Source organism: Exophiala oligosperma (assembly GCF_000835515.1).
Source record: "Exophiala oligosperma strain CBS 72588 unplaced genomic scaffold supercont1.5, whole genome shotgun sequence".
Classification (NCBI taxonomy): Eukaryota; Fungi; Ascomycota; class Eurotiomycetes; order Chaetothyriales; family Herpotrichiellaceae; genus Exophiala; species Exophiala oligosperma.
In genome coordinates, this window is record NW_015622822.1 from 1,978,775 (window position 1) to 1,994,573 (window position 15,799).

At 50.6% G+C, this 15,799-nt stretch overlaps 7 protein-coding genes across 7 annotated transcripts; 3 read left to right on the top strand and 4 right to left on the bottom strand.

Moving 5' to 3' along the window:
- Positions 1-10: 10 nt before the first annotated feature.
- On the top strand, positions 11-2,034 carry PV06_06041 (uncharacterized protein). The gene has a single exon (XM_016407108.1). The coding sequence runs from the start codon at positions 235-237 to the stop codon at positions 1,183-1,185; it is 951 nt and encodes a 316-aa protein (XP_016262712.1). The 5' UTR covers positions 11-234; the 3' UTR covers positions 1,186-2,034.
- PV06_06042 (uncharacterized protein) lies at positions 246-2,482 on the bottom strand. The gene is made up of 2 exons (XM_016407109.1): positions 2,202-2,482; positions 246-2,094 (listed from the first exon to the last, which is right to left on the bottom strand). The coding sequence occupies exons 1-2, from the start codon at positions 2,381-2,383 to the stop codon at positions 1,197-1,199; spliced, it is 1,080 nt and encodes a 359-aa protein (XP_016262713.1). The 5' UTR covers positions 2,384-2,482; the 3' UTR covers positions 246-1,196.
- A 163-nt stretch (positions 2,483-2,645) lies between these two features.
- PV06_06043 (uncharacterized protein) lies at positions 2,646-4,138 on the bottom strand. Its single transcript, XM_016407110.1, has one exon. The coding sequence runs from the start codon at positions 4,052-4,054 to the stop codon at positions 3,587-3,589; it is 468 nt and encodes a 155-aa protein (XP_016262714.1). The 5' UTR covers positions 4,055-4,138; the 3' UTR covers positions 2,646-3,586.
- A 399-nt stretch (positions 4,139-4,537) lies between these two features.
- Positions 4,538-6,380, top strand: PV06_06044 (uncharacterized protein). Its single transcript, XM_016407111.1, has 4 exons — positions 4,538-4,753; positions 4,802-4,976; positions 5,034-5,286; positions 5,422-6,380. Exons 1-4 carry the CDS (start codon positions 4,614-4,616, stop codon positions 5,436-5,438), a joined length of 585 nt encoding a protein of 194 aa, XP_016262715.1. The 5' UTR covers positions 4,538-4,613; the 3' UTR covers positions 5,439-6,380.
- Positions 5,303-6,197, bottom strand: PV06_06045 (uncharacterized protein). The gene is made up of 2 exons (XM_016407112.1): positions 6,137-6,197; positions 5,303-6,075 (listed from the first exon to the last, which is right to left on the bottom strand). The coding sequence occupies exon 2, from the start codon at positions 5,872-5,874 to the stop codon at positions 5,548-5,550; it is 327 nt and encodes a 108-aa protein (XP_016262716.1). The 5' UTR covers positions 5,875-6,075; positions 6,137-6,197; the 3' UTR covers positions 5,303-5,547.
- A 134-nt stretch (positions 6,381-6,514) lies between the features above and the next one.
- PV06_06046 (ATP phosphoribosyltransferase) lies at positions 6,515-7,833 on the bottom strand. Its single transcript, XM_016407113.1, has one exon. It carries the CDS (start codon positions 7,572-7,574, stop codon positions 6,621-6,623), a length of 954 nt encoding a protein of 317 aa, XP_016262717.1. The 5' UTR covers positions 7,575-7,833; the 3' UTR covers positions 6,515-6,620.
- A 1,571-nt stretch (positions 7,834-9,404) lies between these two features.
- PV06_06047 (uncharacterized protein) lies at positions 9,405-15,005 on the top strand (the record flags this gene model as incomplete). The annotated part of the gene is made up of 2 exons (XM_016407114.1): positions 9,405-14,419; positions 14,471-15,005. 2 exons carry the CDS (start codon positions 9,405-9,407, stop codon positions 15,003-15,005), a joined length of 5,550 nt encoding a protein of 1,849 aa, XP_016262718.1.
- Positions 15,006-15,799: the final 794 nt, after the last annotated feature.

Genomic DNA, 15,799 nt, shown 5'->3' on the forward strand with positions numbered 1-15,799 from the left:
ATCTGTAACCCGTAAATCTGGACATGCAAACATCGCCGACACCTCTTCTTTAAAGAATACCTCCAAGTATCCATAACTCTACGGCGGCTCCTCCTACGTGCTCGACACCTACGAAAGTCTCCTCCCATCATCCTAATCTCAACACGCATGCCTCCTTAGTCTAGTGGTCTCCATCTCCTCTATACCACTTACTGCCGTCGAACTTACTGCCTGCGCTTCCTCAATTCAGACACTATGAATTCAGTCTTCTCTTACTTGCGAATTCCTCTGTTTGTCTCATCTAGCCTTGCAGCCCTAGGTAGCAGTCTACTCTATTTCAAACAGAACGACATAATCTATCCTGCAAATCTCCCCGCGGGTGCAAGAACCAACGTCCCAACACCCGACCAATTCAACATCACATCGGCCGAGTCGATCAAGTTCCCTACTCCTGATGGGGAGACCCTCCATGCCTATCTCCTTCGACCTCCCAAGTCCCCTGTTCAAAACAATGTCACGCTGGTTACATTCCATGGAAATGCGGGAAACGTTGGCCATCGTTTACCGATAGGCAAGGTACTGTCCGAGAGCCTGGGATGCCATGTGTTCATGGTCGAGTATCGAGGCTATGGTCTATCGACTGGCTCTCCAGATGAAGACGGCTTGACCATCGACGGTCAAACAGCCTTGAACTTTGTCCGCAACCATGAAGAGTTGAGGAAGACGAGTATCGTATTGTATGGCCAAAGCTTGGGTGGTGCATTAGCCATCAAGCTGTTGCAATCAAACGAGCAGGCCGGAGATATTGCTGCAGTGATTCTCGAGAATACGTTCCTATCCATTCGCAAACTCATCCCCTCAATCATGCCACCAGCAAAATACATTGCAGCCCTGTGCCATCAGCGGTGGAACTCGGAGGAGAGCATGACCAAGGTGACGGACAAAGACATCCCGGTGCTGTTTCTTTCAGGCCTGAAAGACGAGATCGTACCACCTACAATGATGAAGTCGTTGCACGCGGCGTGTCCCACGAAGAAGGTCTGGAAAGAATTCCCGAATGGAGACCACAATTCCACCGTGGCAGAACCTGGCTACTTCGACGCCATCTGGGAGTTCCTTGTCCAAGAAGTCATGAGAGCATCCCGCCGAAACACCAAACCCTCAAGAGGAGACACTGATGTTCATCGAGAGGAGCTTTGGAGCTGAAGAGGCAGCTCTCACGATATTCTTTCAGCTTCATCCACCAATTCTTCTAGGTTGAAACCCTGATCACCGTTGCTGAACTTTTGCAGTAATCCCTGGCGTTTCTCGCGGCCGATACCACCGCCATGACCTTCGTAGTCATAAAATCTTTGCAGACACATCAGCAGCCATCTCCCCTCTTCGACACTGACGCCTCGATTCTCGACCACCGAACCAGTGAGCAAGACAAGACCATGGGAATCAGCTAGGTCAAGGTGGTGCGTGACGGTAGTGTGCGGCTGCGCGTATGCCCCATGGACTTTGAAAGCAGCCAAATGTGTGAAGAGAACCGTACTTGTATGAGTGTTCGACGTGTCAACTTCTGGGCTCGCAGAAGCACCAGCCGGAGGATGAAATCCCCATTGTAGGAAATGAATATCTGCCGCAGATCGTTCACCGCCCTCGAATCCTTGAGGTGACTGTTTCACATCACCACTGCCATCTTCGGCCATCGGTCGGGGAAGAGGAAGAACAAATTGTGGGTGTGTTCGGGCTGTACGGTAGATACGGTTGTACGTCTCAAGAGGGATAACCGCACACAGGGACAGAGGGTCGTTCGCGTGGCGGAGTCGCCAGACATATTCCACCTCTTTGTTGGCTAGAGCCGAGACCTTTTCCAGGTCAAGGTATGACGATAATGGCTTGATGCCTGGAGCAGCGGACTTGGGGGCCCCGGGCAAAGCTTGGTTCTGACTCTGTGCAGAGGAAGCAGACGGCTGCGGCGTCGGGGCAGGCGGCGGTTGTTGCTGGAACACTGGCTGAGCAGGCGTTGGCGTAGATTGCTCCATAGGAGGCTTCGATGCCGAACGTTTATACTCATTGATCTTTTCGGCGTAGGCTTCCTTCAGAGACGAAATGGATTCGTGACCTTCCCTGTGATTCAACAGTATTGTTAGTGTCCAATCTATTGTTTGACATCGTCTGCAAACACTTCGTAGGAGAATTTCAGGATTGATGGGCGCGTGGGCAAGGTTACATACTGTTTGGCCTTCTGATCCAGCTTGTCCTTGTACCTGTCCAGGATCCGACTCGAGTCGCGGTGCGTCGTGACGAAGCGCACATCGTGGACTCGGGCGTACCGGCGTTGCGACTGCGACCGCAGGAGGATTCCCGCGGAGTTGTGGATCGTCCTGCGCAAGGCGACCGAGTATGGTGCTGCCATCTTGGAGGACCTTCACGAAAGCAGAAAAGTAAAAGCGCACGCTCAAAGGATGGGTCTAAACCCGAGAGCACCACACGAGTAGCAGAAGTGGCTGCAAAGAAAACGGTTAGGGATAGAAAGGATAGAATCGAAGCTTGCGTTCATACGAGTACTATAGAAGATGGCATAAAAAAAAAGTCGACTCCGATTGGCCGAGTGCAAAATGTGGAGTTCTGGAAGTGCTTTGGTATGCTTTGGCCGGATTCTCGTAGAATGGACATCGTTGAAAGAAATAAGGACAGTAAATTGAACTGATGGAAGAGTACAGAATCGATAGCCATCAAAGTTTGATAGTAATTAAGAGTGATATTCAGAGCAAAAATGCCAGAACTTCACGAGGAGAGAATATCGATGCCGATAATAAGGCTTTGCCTTACATCACAGTACAACAAGTGCAATAGCCAACCCATAAGTTCATTCTAACCCCAAACGCCCCGCTATGCTTTGAAACAAAAGTTAAAAGCCGGATGATCAAGACGAAGCTGGCCTTCAGATCCAATAATCGTACTGACGAGGTAGATGTGCCCAAACTCTCAAATTGAGATATCGGCTTGCCTCAGTGCGACCTAATTTGGGATCGACGTTGAGGTCCAGGACTGGGACACCAAAACACCATGTATTCTTCGGATACAGCTTGGGACAAACCATCACCCCCACTATCTTCCGAGGAACGCTGTCTTCCAAGGAAGAGCCGGATATCGATCTGGTATGCCAAAACCGCTGGAGGGATACACGTCGCGTTCATTACATTTCTGACGCCCGAACTTTCGACGCTTGCTCCATTGGAGTGGACTAACAGAAGAGAGGAAGTCGTTTGAAGCAGAACATTGCCACCAGAGTTTCATCTGGTTGGATTCGTGCTTTGGAAGTCGAATACAATGCGTCAAATGGCCAGATTGAATTTAGATAGCCCAGGTGCTTGTGTTTGCACGAACAGGCTTTTCTTCGTCTGCCGCATGTTCAACAGAATTTGATTGCAGTCGACTCTCCAAGTTCCGTTTTCCGCACGAAACGTTCAGGAGTCTGGGTTGATGTAAGACAATTTGAGCCTGCGCATACAGCTTCGAACCCGTTATGCTCCACATCTACAGGGCGATCCTCAACACCCAAAGATCAGTCTATTCTTTCATCTCGAAGAGTTTCGTAAAGACTCTGATGCCGGTTCTATCGGCGAAGAGAGTCGGAAGCATCTCGATAATGGCCGGCAGGTAAATGTTGAGAAGGAGGTCGTTGGGACTGTTTTGCGACTTCGGCAGTAGGTGAAAAAAATAAACTCGGAACGTTGGAAAAGGACCGTGGTAGTTTACTCAGATCTTGCATGTCGTGACCAGATTGCATGGCAGGATTCTTTTTGAGATCTGGAAGAGGTGTGTAGGATATATTGCCGCCTGCGGCACCGTTTTTGGCATCCCGTCTGAATGCTCGGTTGATCGACCATGACATGACGACTCTCCAGGCGATGATAAGGAAGAGGACAAAGCCCAATACTGCTCCTACCACAATAAAAACAAAGTTGTCTGGAAGATTGGACGACTCTAGGTAAGGGGCGCCCGCTTTCGGGGGGACTGTCGGCGGAGGGTAATTGAAGCCGCCCGGGAGGGTGGGCAGCTTGCTGTTAGTAGCCGCTACCATTGTGTGCAACTGAAATAGGTGTATGGACGAGATAAGGATGCAGAATATGCAGGCCGGCTGGGTTATGGAAAGGATGAGAGAAAGATCAGACGAGAGTACGTATGGGAGGGATGATGAGGTCTCAGAGGCGCGAGAGTTTGTTAGTGGCCCCTGCGCCTGGGACGCGGTTATTCTGGGCAAGGAGCACCTGGGCGGGGCAAGCTCCCAGTGAACCAGGGTAAACGCAGCCTCTAACGTGAGCGATTGTGGCTGAGACCAGGTGCTAACAGCCGTCAAAATTTCCAGAACCAAGGCCTGTAGAGCGCCTATCGTACTCGGGCTAAGCAGCCCTGGTAAGCCCCCGAGAAGCCCCCGATTATTGTGTCGACGACGCAGTACGCTCACTAGGCTGGGTTTAGTTAGGCCCGGTAATAGCCTTCGCGGGCATCTGGTTAAACCCGTGATCTTCCAGAATTATTTTTCGACAAGAGACACTCCAGACCACCTCAACACGACCAGATCCCGCTGAGGCAGTCGATCTTTTGAATCTCCGTCAATATATCCATTCACCTGACCCAAGATGGGTGTCCAGAAGAAGACTCGCAAATTCGCCCAGGTCAAAAGAATCATTTCACAACGAGACGCTCGCCTCAAAAAGAATCAAGACACCAACAAAACTGCAGACAAGAAGAAAAAGGACGACGATGTCATACGAGAAGTGTAGGCGCTCCTCTCCAACTGTTGCATATTTCCACTGACAATAGCAAGACCCCAAGTCTCATCGGCACTCTTCTTCCAGTATAACACCGCCCTGGTTCCCCCGTACAGCGTGCTTGTCGACACGAACTTTCTCTCCCACACCGTACAGAAAAAGCTCGAGCTGCTACCGACTATGATGGATGCACTTTATGCAAAATGCACACCAATCATCACCGACTGTGTGGTAGGTGCTTGGAACGAGATATCAGTCATAACACTCAACTAATCTTGGTTACCGCAGATGGCCGAACTCGAGAAGTTGGGACCCAAATATCGCATTGCCCTCCGTATTGCTCGAGACGAACGATGGGAAAGATTAAAGTGTGGACATAAAGGCACGTATGCTGATGACTGCATCGTCGACAGAGTGCAAAGAGACAAGATCTATATCGTTGCTACAAACGACAGAGACCTCAAAAGAAGAGTACGCAAAGTGCCGGGTGTCCCCATTATGAGTGTCGCAAGAGGAAAATATGTTATTGAGAGATTACCAGGTAAGCTAAGATCTTCTGATTTGCAGTTCGGCCCATCGAGGTCATCTTATTCGCAATGTACATTGTGGTTATGTCGATACAGTCCCTATGTATCTCGTTTTCATGGCATTGTGCAATGCTGACATTTCCCTTTAGACGCACCGGAAAAGTGATGGAAACAAAACATCGTCACATTACGACACTATTCAAGAATTTTGCAGTCGCATCCATTCTGCGGATCCCCAAAGTACAATACATGTCCAACATGGCATTCCACGGTCGTCAAGCTCTGACCTTCCACACGGTCCATTCGATCCCCCAGGCAACAAATGCTAGCAGCACCGCACTTAGAATGCATAGTGCCAAGATTACTTTACGTCGCAATTGGAATGCCTCGTCCATCTCCTTCTTGGCTAATTTGCGTTGATGGGAATGGTAGTAGGCATCCTTGCTGTTGGACTGCCCAAATATACCACCTGCGGTTTGGCGGTCGATGAAGAATAACGAGATCAGGAATGACACAAACAGTACCGGCGCGACTATGAGTCGAGTGTAGATCGATTCGCGGATGAATTCCTCCGAAACTGTTGTGGCTGTCTTTACAGACATCACTCTGGATCGGTCGGTATCGTCGGCAGAAATGTTGGCCACCTCATAGGGTTCGAGACAGGCGTACAAGGACGAATATGATCCTTCCGCCTTGAGCGATAGGGTTTCTGGACTGCTGAAGTGATGTTGAGGCAAGAATTTGTGGTTATACTTGGTTGAATTGACGTTGTCTACCGAGGAGAAGAGTCGTTTGCTTAGTCACTAAGAGTGTGATGTCAGTCGTCAGACTCGCCAAAAGTGCTTTTGCGACACATCTACGCACGTTTGCCGGTGTTACTGCGGAATGATGCGGCTTTATGCCTGTAGCACAGACAAAGAGTATCTCTCCCATTTTGAAAGTCTCGAAAGCCAGATACGTCAGGTTATATATCAGTATCTTGGGCATGGGGCTCATGTTGCACCTGGTCGGATGCTTTAGCGATTGGCTTGGACTTGACCCACTGGGGCGTTGAATCCGTGCTCCCGTCCAAATTTGGTATTATTGTATTATATCTGCCTGGCTCGCCAATTTCGGATCATCACTAAAAGGTGTTGCCGGATAGGGCTGCGCACATATGACTGTGTTTACTAAGGACGAGAATTGCTGTGGCATCTGGCGATGATTAACCACATGACGACTTTTGTAGCCACCGTGGGCAAACAATTTGAATAGTCCCATTCCATTTTGGATTTCTCTATACCAAACGATCATCATTACATTCCCACGCCGCCCTCGTAGTACTCGTTCAAAACTGAGCATCTCAATCTCAGCCCGTCCGTGAATTGGCTATATCCAACACGAGAATATCCGTGGCTTCTGCCGCCGTCAAATCATCCATGACGGTCGCAATATCCTTCTTCTCAACCATCGACTGGACTGCGACCCAATCCGACTCCTCCAAAGCAGTGATTGTCGGCGCCCTCTTGCCTGGCGTGATTTTCGTAGCTTCGGCCAGTTTCGACCTGGGAACGTTGTACGTGCAAAGCACATATCTCTGTGCCGTAATGACGCCGCGTATCCGGGCGGCGATCAAGTTGACCAATTTCTCGTTCGAGACCGACTTGCTCTTGATGAGCACTGCCGTGCTCTCGACAACCGTATCGATCGCCTTCAGCCCTGCGGCGCGCATCGTTTCTCCGGACTCTACGAGATCGATGATCCCGTCGGCAACGCCCAATGCGCACGCCGCTTCCACACTTCCACCAACAAACTTTATCTTCGTCTTCAACTTTGGCACAGGGCTTGCCGTTCCGTTGATGCTTTCTTTTCGACTGCCCATGCCCTCTAACCGAGCGAAGTAGTCCTCGGCCAGGCCGGTAAAACTTGTAACGATGTTCTTGCCGACCAGATCCTGCACCGTCTGGAGAACGCCTTTGTTCGGGACTTGTACTTGCAGTTTGCACTTGCCGAACCCCAGGTCCATGACCTCTTCAACCCCGGACGCTTCCCCTAGTGGGAGATGGGCATCGTGCTCGGCAACTTGGTCCCGACCTGTGATACCCAAGTCGACCTTGCCCTCGCCGACGAAAGTTGGGATGTCCGCCGCCGGCAGGAATATCAAAGCCAATGGTAGATTTTTGACGAGGGCAATGTCTAATCTTGTCTCCCGGCGGAATTGAATGTCGGACCCAGACAGAAGATCGAGGGTTGCGGCTTGAAGCCGGCCCTTTTTGGGAACGGCAAAGAGAAGCCTATCTGAGAGGTGGTTGACCAAATCCATTTCTCGCAAAAAGGTTCCTTCTTAGATGTTGATGTCGAACTATGCAAGACTCTTCACTCTATTGGCCGTGAGCAACCACGAAGTCCAACTCGCGAAAAGACCCTCCTCGACGAAAAACAGTAAATGTGCTTTGTTGTCCTGAGCTGTTTGATAGACTGAGGTCCGCGTATGAGACAACAAATGTAGATAATTGTGCAACGGCCTACCTCTCTAGCTTTTATTACGAACGAAACGAGCGTCAACCAATTATTGACTCACGGGCACCAGCAATGCGGAGAGCCTCGTCGAAAAAATGTTCCCAAAACCTGCCAACCAGGCTCTGGCTAGCCCTCTGCCGGGTTTCGGTCTTGGCATTGTCATTCTTGGCAGGCAAGTCTGCAGCCCACAACTCCAAATTCATCGCAGTCTGTCAGCGATTCACGATCTGCAGCAACAACCAGAAAAGTTTCCTCCCTCTTGCACACTCTCGCACCCGTCGCTCTCCATAACCTCCTCCCTCGAGAAATCATCTACCACTCGAAATAAGTCAAGATGGATGCTGGCAAGGTTCCCGTCAAGCTCGTCAAGGTCACCAGAGTCCTCGGCCGAACCGGTATGCGCAAATTGAGTGCCAAAAGAGTTGGATCTGATCAGTATGGGCTAATGGTACCGTCTTTGTAGGCTCCCGAGGTGGTGTTACACAAGTCAGAGTCGAATTCATGGACGACACGAGCCGAAGCATCATTCGTAACGTCAAGGGCCCAGGTATGAATTGCTCCATCCACGAAATGCAACTCGAATCAAGCGAGGAGATCATGTACTGACGGAGGATTTTCTCGTTCTAACAGTCAAAGTCGACGACATCCTGTGCCTACTCGAATCCGAGAGAGAAGCCAGAAGATTGAGATAAACAAGGGATCGTTGTTGAAGTTGAATGCGAGGTCATTTTTTTTTCAAAAGTTGGCTCAATGATGATACATTTCAGCACGAGCGACACATCATAACAGAGATCGAAGGTGTGGAAAGAAACGGTCTCTTGATGTTGGGAGCAGGATGGTCACGGCAGGTTGTCATAGGGGTTCGCATTGGTGATGGTTCTCCGGGCGAACACAGAATTATCTGCCCGAAAGCGAACGTTTTCGCGGTTTCCGATCAATACCATTAAGAAAACTATACACCAAAGAAGTATCTCTGAAGCCTTCCTGGAAACGTCTTTCCAACACAAACCCTCTTATGTCTGTTTTCCTAAGCAAATATGGTGAGAATTTCGACTGCCCTCCCTTCTGCTTGCAGGTCTTGAGGAGAGAATAACATTTGGATTCTCGCGGGTAATTTCTTCGCCTTTTGATTCATCTCATACAAGTGTCTGGGAACCCCCTCAAGCCACACGTCGTAGTTCTCGTAGAAGGTTTGGCAAAATATACATAGCCACCATCTAAAACGATACTCTCAGCCTCGTCACCACTGTGCCACCAATAATATCAAGCCTTGGCGTGTTCGCCCCAAGATCAAGGCTTCATTCGAGGACGTGGCAATGATCCTTAGATAATGCTAGAAACGCCGTTACTTTCACATTACGAACACTCTGTTGCCTCTTGTGTGACGACAGTTATAATAACACTTTCATTCGGATTCTTTGAGTAGGCGTTCTTCGTTCTTCATACACTTTACGTCTAGGAAACCAAAACCGTCTCCCTTCAATCGGTGTTTGTAAGCTGGTCCTAGTTCTGCTTGCCTTGTTCCATAACTGGCGCATCTCATCGATCAAAGAAGCCTAGCAGATTGCCTAGGAAATAAATTTTCAACTGAAACATGCTGCGTCTGAATTGAAAGACTGCGTTAACTGGAACGATGGCGGACTGGATCACTCCACCTGATCCCGAGAGGGAATACAACTTGATTTCTCAACTCGAACTCCGGATCGCTTCAGCCCCGACAGACGAGAAGTTCGAGTCGATAATACAAAAGTTTCTTCCAGCACTTCTGCTCAAGCTCGCGACGTCTGCACCCAAGAATCGAGAATTGGCTACGAAAGTCTGCACCTATGTCTACCAGCGTGTCAAGATCAGTTCCGACATTCAGGTACCCGTCGCCGCGGTGGTCAAGACCTACTCAGAGGCCAAGATCGCCGGTGTGGTGCAGTTCAGTCTCCTCTTCCTCACGCTGGGCTTACCACGGTTGAAAGACGAGCAAGCCGTGGAGGCACTGTCATCAGTCCTGCAGTCGGTCGTGCCGAAACAGGAGGCTGTTGATCCTGCTCAGCTCAAACCATGGGCTCTCGTCTTTGACTTTTTGTTGGATGTCCTCCGCAGATGGAAAGTTCCGGAACGAGGTAGCAAGGAAGAACAGGCATTGAAGGAGAAGTTTGCACTCACGCCGGGGCAGACAGACCATCTTGCTTGGAGACTAGGCGATTGGGTCTTGCATGATCCTAAAAATCCATCCAACCCTGGTAGTGTTGATTTTCATTCGGTCTATGACAAGAACTACAAGCGACGGGCTGAGACTATCCCTCCTCTCGGCAAGTTCCTCTTCACTTCAATTTTCGAAGATCGTCAGCGCTTCATCCCTGCCGTCATTATGTCTGTCGATGCCAATGCGTCCGCCGCCAGCGTGAGCGACGTCATGTTCAAACAATGCCATTTTGATCTTGAAGACGATGAGAACGTTGCCGCACTCTTTACGCTTCACAATGGCGCTCCGACGAAGCTGCGTACTCGCATCTTGACTTTACTTTCGCGGAGCCAGAAAGCTACCTCTCATCCGGAGAGATTCGTGGACCTTGTTCGACAAGAGCTTGACTTAGGAAGTCTCAACCATGGACCGACCCCGAGCGCGCTCGAAAAGTCCAAGCTACATGCTGCTTTGTTTTCGTACCTCATGTGGGTGGTACGAGTCGGTCCGAGCCTCGGAAACGTCAGCGACGAAATACAGGGCCTGATGAAAGATTATATCGATTCTCAAGGCTGGCCTGTAATGCAGGATCGGACATCGGCGATCGAAATTGAGCTCCGAGGGAAAGCATACGAGAGCATTGGCTTACTGGCCGTGAAAAAGGATCAACAGCGGGACGAGGACGCGAATAAGCGAATGCTGGACCTGATCGTGTGGCTTTTTGCCAGTTTGGGATGTGACACGACTGCGGGCATCAGAAGCAGCATCGAGGAGGCGATCGGGCGCATCATGAACACAGTTGTCGATCTTGACGAGTCAAGTCTATCTCGATTCAAGACATTACTTCTCTGGAACATGATGGCGCAACCTGGACAGGAAGACACCACGTACTCATTCCCCATCGTCAACAGCACCAAATACCCTGCCGTACGATTCGCAAACAAGTGCTTACCTTTCAGCGATATCGACGCACGATTCATCAACATCATGGCTCTTGACACCACGGACAGGCGCGAAGTCGCCGAAGAAGGCCTGCGGGGTCTCGATCCTTACTGGCACGCCACGAGCTCACGGCTATCTGGTGGTGATCTGTCGGAAGACGGTAAAAAGTTGACGCTGCCTCGTTTCGAGACCGTCGTCGAGCGGTTCTTCACTGGCTCTCGGGATGAGAAGGAACTTTACGAAAGCACCACGAGACTCGCATCCGCGGTCGGCTTTTGCCGCAACGTGCTCGTGTGCAATGCACTCGAAGGCACGACGCATCGGCCCGAAGAGTCGACCGATTGGCAACAAGGCATCGACGCACTTGTCAACAACGACAAAGAGGTACGAGAAAGGATCAGACGGCGTCTGCGAGAAGTCGACACGGGTGCGCTATTGACATTCCTCAAAATGGCCCTTCGCGGCGCCTCTCGAGACTCTGGAGAGTGTCTCGAGGTGTCTCTCGAGGTGCTTTCACTTTCACCAAACGGCACGCTGAGTCTTGTGCACGACGCGGCCTTGGCTGCTTCGTCGAGTGTCATTGCGAAACCAGGGCTGCAGCTTCGAGCCGCTCGGATCTTTGGCATAGTTTCGTCTACCGAGGATGACACCACGAGTGTTACCAAATCGGAACTAGAGCAGGCTCGAGGCTGGAATGTAGCTGTCGGAGAGCAGGCCATTAAATGTCAAGGACAAATCTTGCGAGCCTCTTTCTGTCTTACGCGGAGTCTACTGAGGGGACGAATGGACGGCGAAAACTCGACTTTACAAGCCTTGACGCAACTCGTTTGCGACATCATCAAATCCTCTTCGGACAAGTCTATGAAAGATACCGCCTATAGGAGTCTACGCCAGGTTATTCTGTGCACAGCACAGCCATCAATGGGACCGCCGACGAGCGAGGACTTCCTGAACCCAATCGTAGCCGATGCAAAAAAGGAGAGTGAAATCGCCGTCTCTGCTCTCGGGCCGCTTCTCGGTGTCATCCATGCACGTGGTCCATCCTCAGAATTTGAAAGTCTCTTCTCACGAGTCCTTGCGCTTCACGAGATCAAACGAGCAGAGTTCCACTTCGCACTAGGTGAGGCTCTTGCTGTTGCCTGCGCCGGATGGCGGTCATCGTCAACCATGACAGAATTCGACGTTGATGCGGAATTGCCAAGCTGGGGATACAGCGAAGACTTGATGCTCACAGTCCTCGAAAAGGTGCTTGAAAATTGCAAGACCACCAAACCCGCCTTGAAAAAAGCATCGGCCATATGGTTGTTATGTCTCATTCAGTACTGCGGCGATTCATCCGCTGTTCTCTCCAAACTGAGAGAGTGCCAAGCCACGTTCACCAGACTACTCAATGATCGCGACGAAATCGTACAAGAGACGGGCTCTCGAGGTCTGAGTCTCGTGTATGAGCGTGGGGATAAAGCACTTCGGGAGGATCTGGTCCGAGACCTGGTGCAGAGCTTTACCGGCAGCAATGCAAAGATGTCTGGCACTGTGAACGAAGACACGCAACTATTCGAAGCAGGCGCACTTCCTACCGAGAAAGGCGAATCGGTGACAACATACAAGGACATCGTGCGCCTTGCCACGGAAATGGGAGATCCCAGCCTGGTGTACAAATTCATGAACTTGGCGTCGAGCAATGCCATCTGGTCCAGTCGCGCAGCGTTCGGAAGATTTGGGCTGGGTAATATCCTGGCGGACTCGACGTACCTGGCTGAGAACAAGAAGTTCTATCCCAAGCTATTCCGGTACAGATTTGATCCCAACCCCAATGTGCAACGATCCATGAATGAAATCTGGAGGGCGCTGGTCAAAGACCCAAGCGCTGTCATCAACAACAACTTCGACCTAATCATGGAAGATTTGTTGAAGTCTATCGTATCAGGCAAAGAATGGCGAGCACGCGAAGCAAGTTGTGCCGCCATCTCGGATCTCGTACAAGGTCGGGATGTCGATATTTTTGAGAAACATCTCGACGAGATTTGGAAAGTAGCATTCAAAGTCCTGGATGATGTGAAGGAAACGGTTCGCGTGGCGGCTATCAAACTGTGCAGGACTCTGACGAGCATGCTGATCAGAAATCTCGAGACTGGCGATGGCAATACGAAACGCTCAGCTACCATGCTCAGCCATGCAATGCCGTTCTTGATACAGCAGATGGAAGGCGGCGCTGGGCAAGACGTCCAACAGTATGCTATTGCTACCCTGTTGGAGATTGTCAAAAAGAGTCCTCCCAAGGCGCTTCGGTCATACGCTCCACAAATCTTGGAGACCTTGATCGTGTCGCTGAGTTCCCTCGAGCATGAGAGCATCAATTACCTACATCTCAATGCCGATAAATATGGTTTGACCACAGAGAAATTGGACAAGATGCGTGTCTCGAGCATCAACGCGTCACCAGTGACTGAAGCCATAGAGCAGTGCTTGGAGAGCATCACAATGCAAACAGAGAGCCCTGACGGTGGTGCAGAAGCCATGGAAGGAGTCGTGTCAACATCGAAGCCAAATGCGAACCAGTCATCAATTGATGATGCTATGCAGAGACTGCTCGGCACCTACCGAGCAGCCATTGGATTACCATCGAAGGTTGGCTTGAGCAGGGTCATGATCACTCTTGTTGTCCGTCATCCAACCGCCTTTCGACCCTACGTCGACAGATTTGTTCAGGTTACAAGAAAGCACGTTCTCGACCGCAATGCCACCATCAGCGTGGCGTTTAGCACTTCCTTGGGATATTTGATGCGACTAGCCTCGGACAAAGAGATCCAAGCCACCAGTGAATACGCACAGAAGCTATACTTCGAGTCTCAAGAATTGGTCCATCGCTCTGTGGCCGGTGAGATTGTTCAGGCCATCTCGAAAGCGTCTAATGATGTCTTCATGAAATCGGCATCCCGCTTTCTCCCCTTTGCATTCATTGGACGACAGGACACCGATAAAGAAGTGAAGGAACGATTCGATGTTCCGTGGAAGGACAATGTCGGCGGGTCCCGCTCGATCAATCTCTATCTGACTGAGATTGTGAGGCTTGTATCCTCACACATCAAGTCCACCCTATGGCCCATAAAACATGCCTGTTGTTTCGCTGTGGCCGATATGGTGTCATCAATGGACTCTAGTGAAAAGTACTCCGAGAGTACAGCGAGACTGATCTGGAAAGTGGTCCAAGAGGCCCTCGATGGTAAGACCTGGGCCGGAAAAGAAGAGATCATCAAGGCATATCCGAAGTTCGTGGAGCAGGCACGATCCATATGGAGTGACAATGGTGTCAGTCAACAGATGCGGAAGATTGCTATCCGAGAGGCCAAACGTACTAATGTTGCGTATCGACCCCATGCTATTGAGTCACTAGGAGAATTCGTGTTCGTCCGGAACGACCTGGATTTATCTCAGGACGTGGTGCCATTCCTAGCGGACACCCTGGACGAGCTAACAGACAAGGATGCGATGGACATTGATGAAACTAGCGGCAAGACCTTCGAAAACAAGTAAGTTGCCCCCATGTTTGCCCATAGGACCCCCATCTAACTGGCGATCAGAACGGTCGTTGAGGCCAGTGTAGGCTCCATCGTTTCGTGTCTATTCAGAATCCTCGCCTCGTCCCCCAATGCCGAGGTTCTGAAGCAAAGTGCCGAAATTGTGAAAAAAGCTCAAGCCATGAAAAGCTATGTTGTCGATCTGGCGGTGTACGAAAACGCGAATGTTTTCGTCAAAAAATGGCCGATCAAGCGGAAGTTGGATGCTGGTGTTGATGTTGAGATGAACGGTGCAGAAAAGGAAAATGCCTCAGCCTCAAATGGTGCATTAGCGTCGCCGCGAAAGGGTGCCGAGGAAAGTGCCTATGAGCGATTTGAGCCACTTGTTTTGGCGGTGCTCGCCGCCGAGAACAATGATGGTCGCCAAGGCTCCGAGCCGGAAAACGTGCGCAGGGAGCGAGTCGCTTTGGCTGTGGCTCTAGCTGAAAGAGGCACCCGGGTATCTGCACCGTTAGCGGCGATCCTCACCACCTGGGCGCGCACCGAACGGTCTAGACTTTTACGTGAAGACATCCAACGTGCCCAACTCCTCCTTTAGGGGAGCCACTAACGTCTCGCTTGTGTCATGGCATCGAGTCAGGGCTCGGTCAACGTCGGCAGTGAAGGAGAATGCCCACAGCATTCGTTCATCTTGCAAACCAGATCAAGCGCTTTGTCCGACTACTACTGTACTCGTAGGGCTGCAGACAGGGATGCATCGGACCGTCACGGGCTTAACCCTGCAGACAAATTTTGACGCTAGCATGAATCGCCGGGTGAACATCCTGTTGGTGCCCCTTCTGGTGGTGGTGGGAAAAGCCTCTTTCATCACTTTCCTCTTGTGGTATCCAACACACTGGTTCGGATGGATGTGTACACCTATCCGAGGAAACTCCAGCAAGTGATCCACGTCTTATTCCTCAGGCACAAAGGCATGCCCACACGACGTCAGGTCTGGCACTTATACTTTTTACAAGTCTCGTATCCATACTCTCCACAAAGCCCAACTCGGATCTCCAGACGAGTGGGTGCTCAGCCGGACCAGGGTGGTACTCGTACCCGGGTGCCGGAGAGATTGAAGTCTTGCAGACTTCAATCGGAAAGTCGATGGAAAAATGAATATTATGATTAGGGGCACAGATGAGAGTGGTGGCTGGCTCGATAAACATTGGTGCACAGAGAGCGACGTCTATCGAGATTGTGGTGATGATCGTATACAGACTAGACATGGCGGGATGCGTGACAGACTTTGGCATCCCAGGAGTATTCCGGTGTAAAGCTAACAATGTATTGTCTTGGAACGATACGAGAAGAAGAGGCACTAGCAAACCATGTGCTCTTTGACGAGGTTTG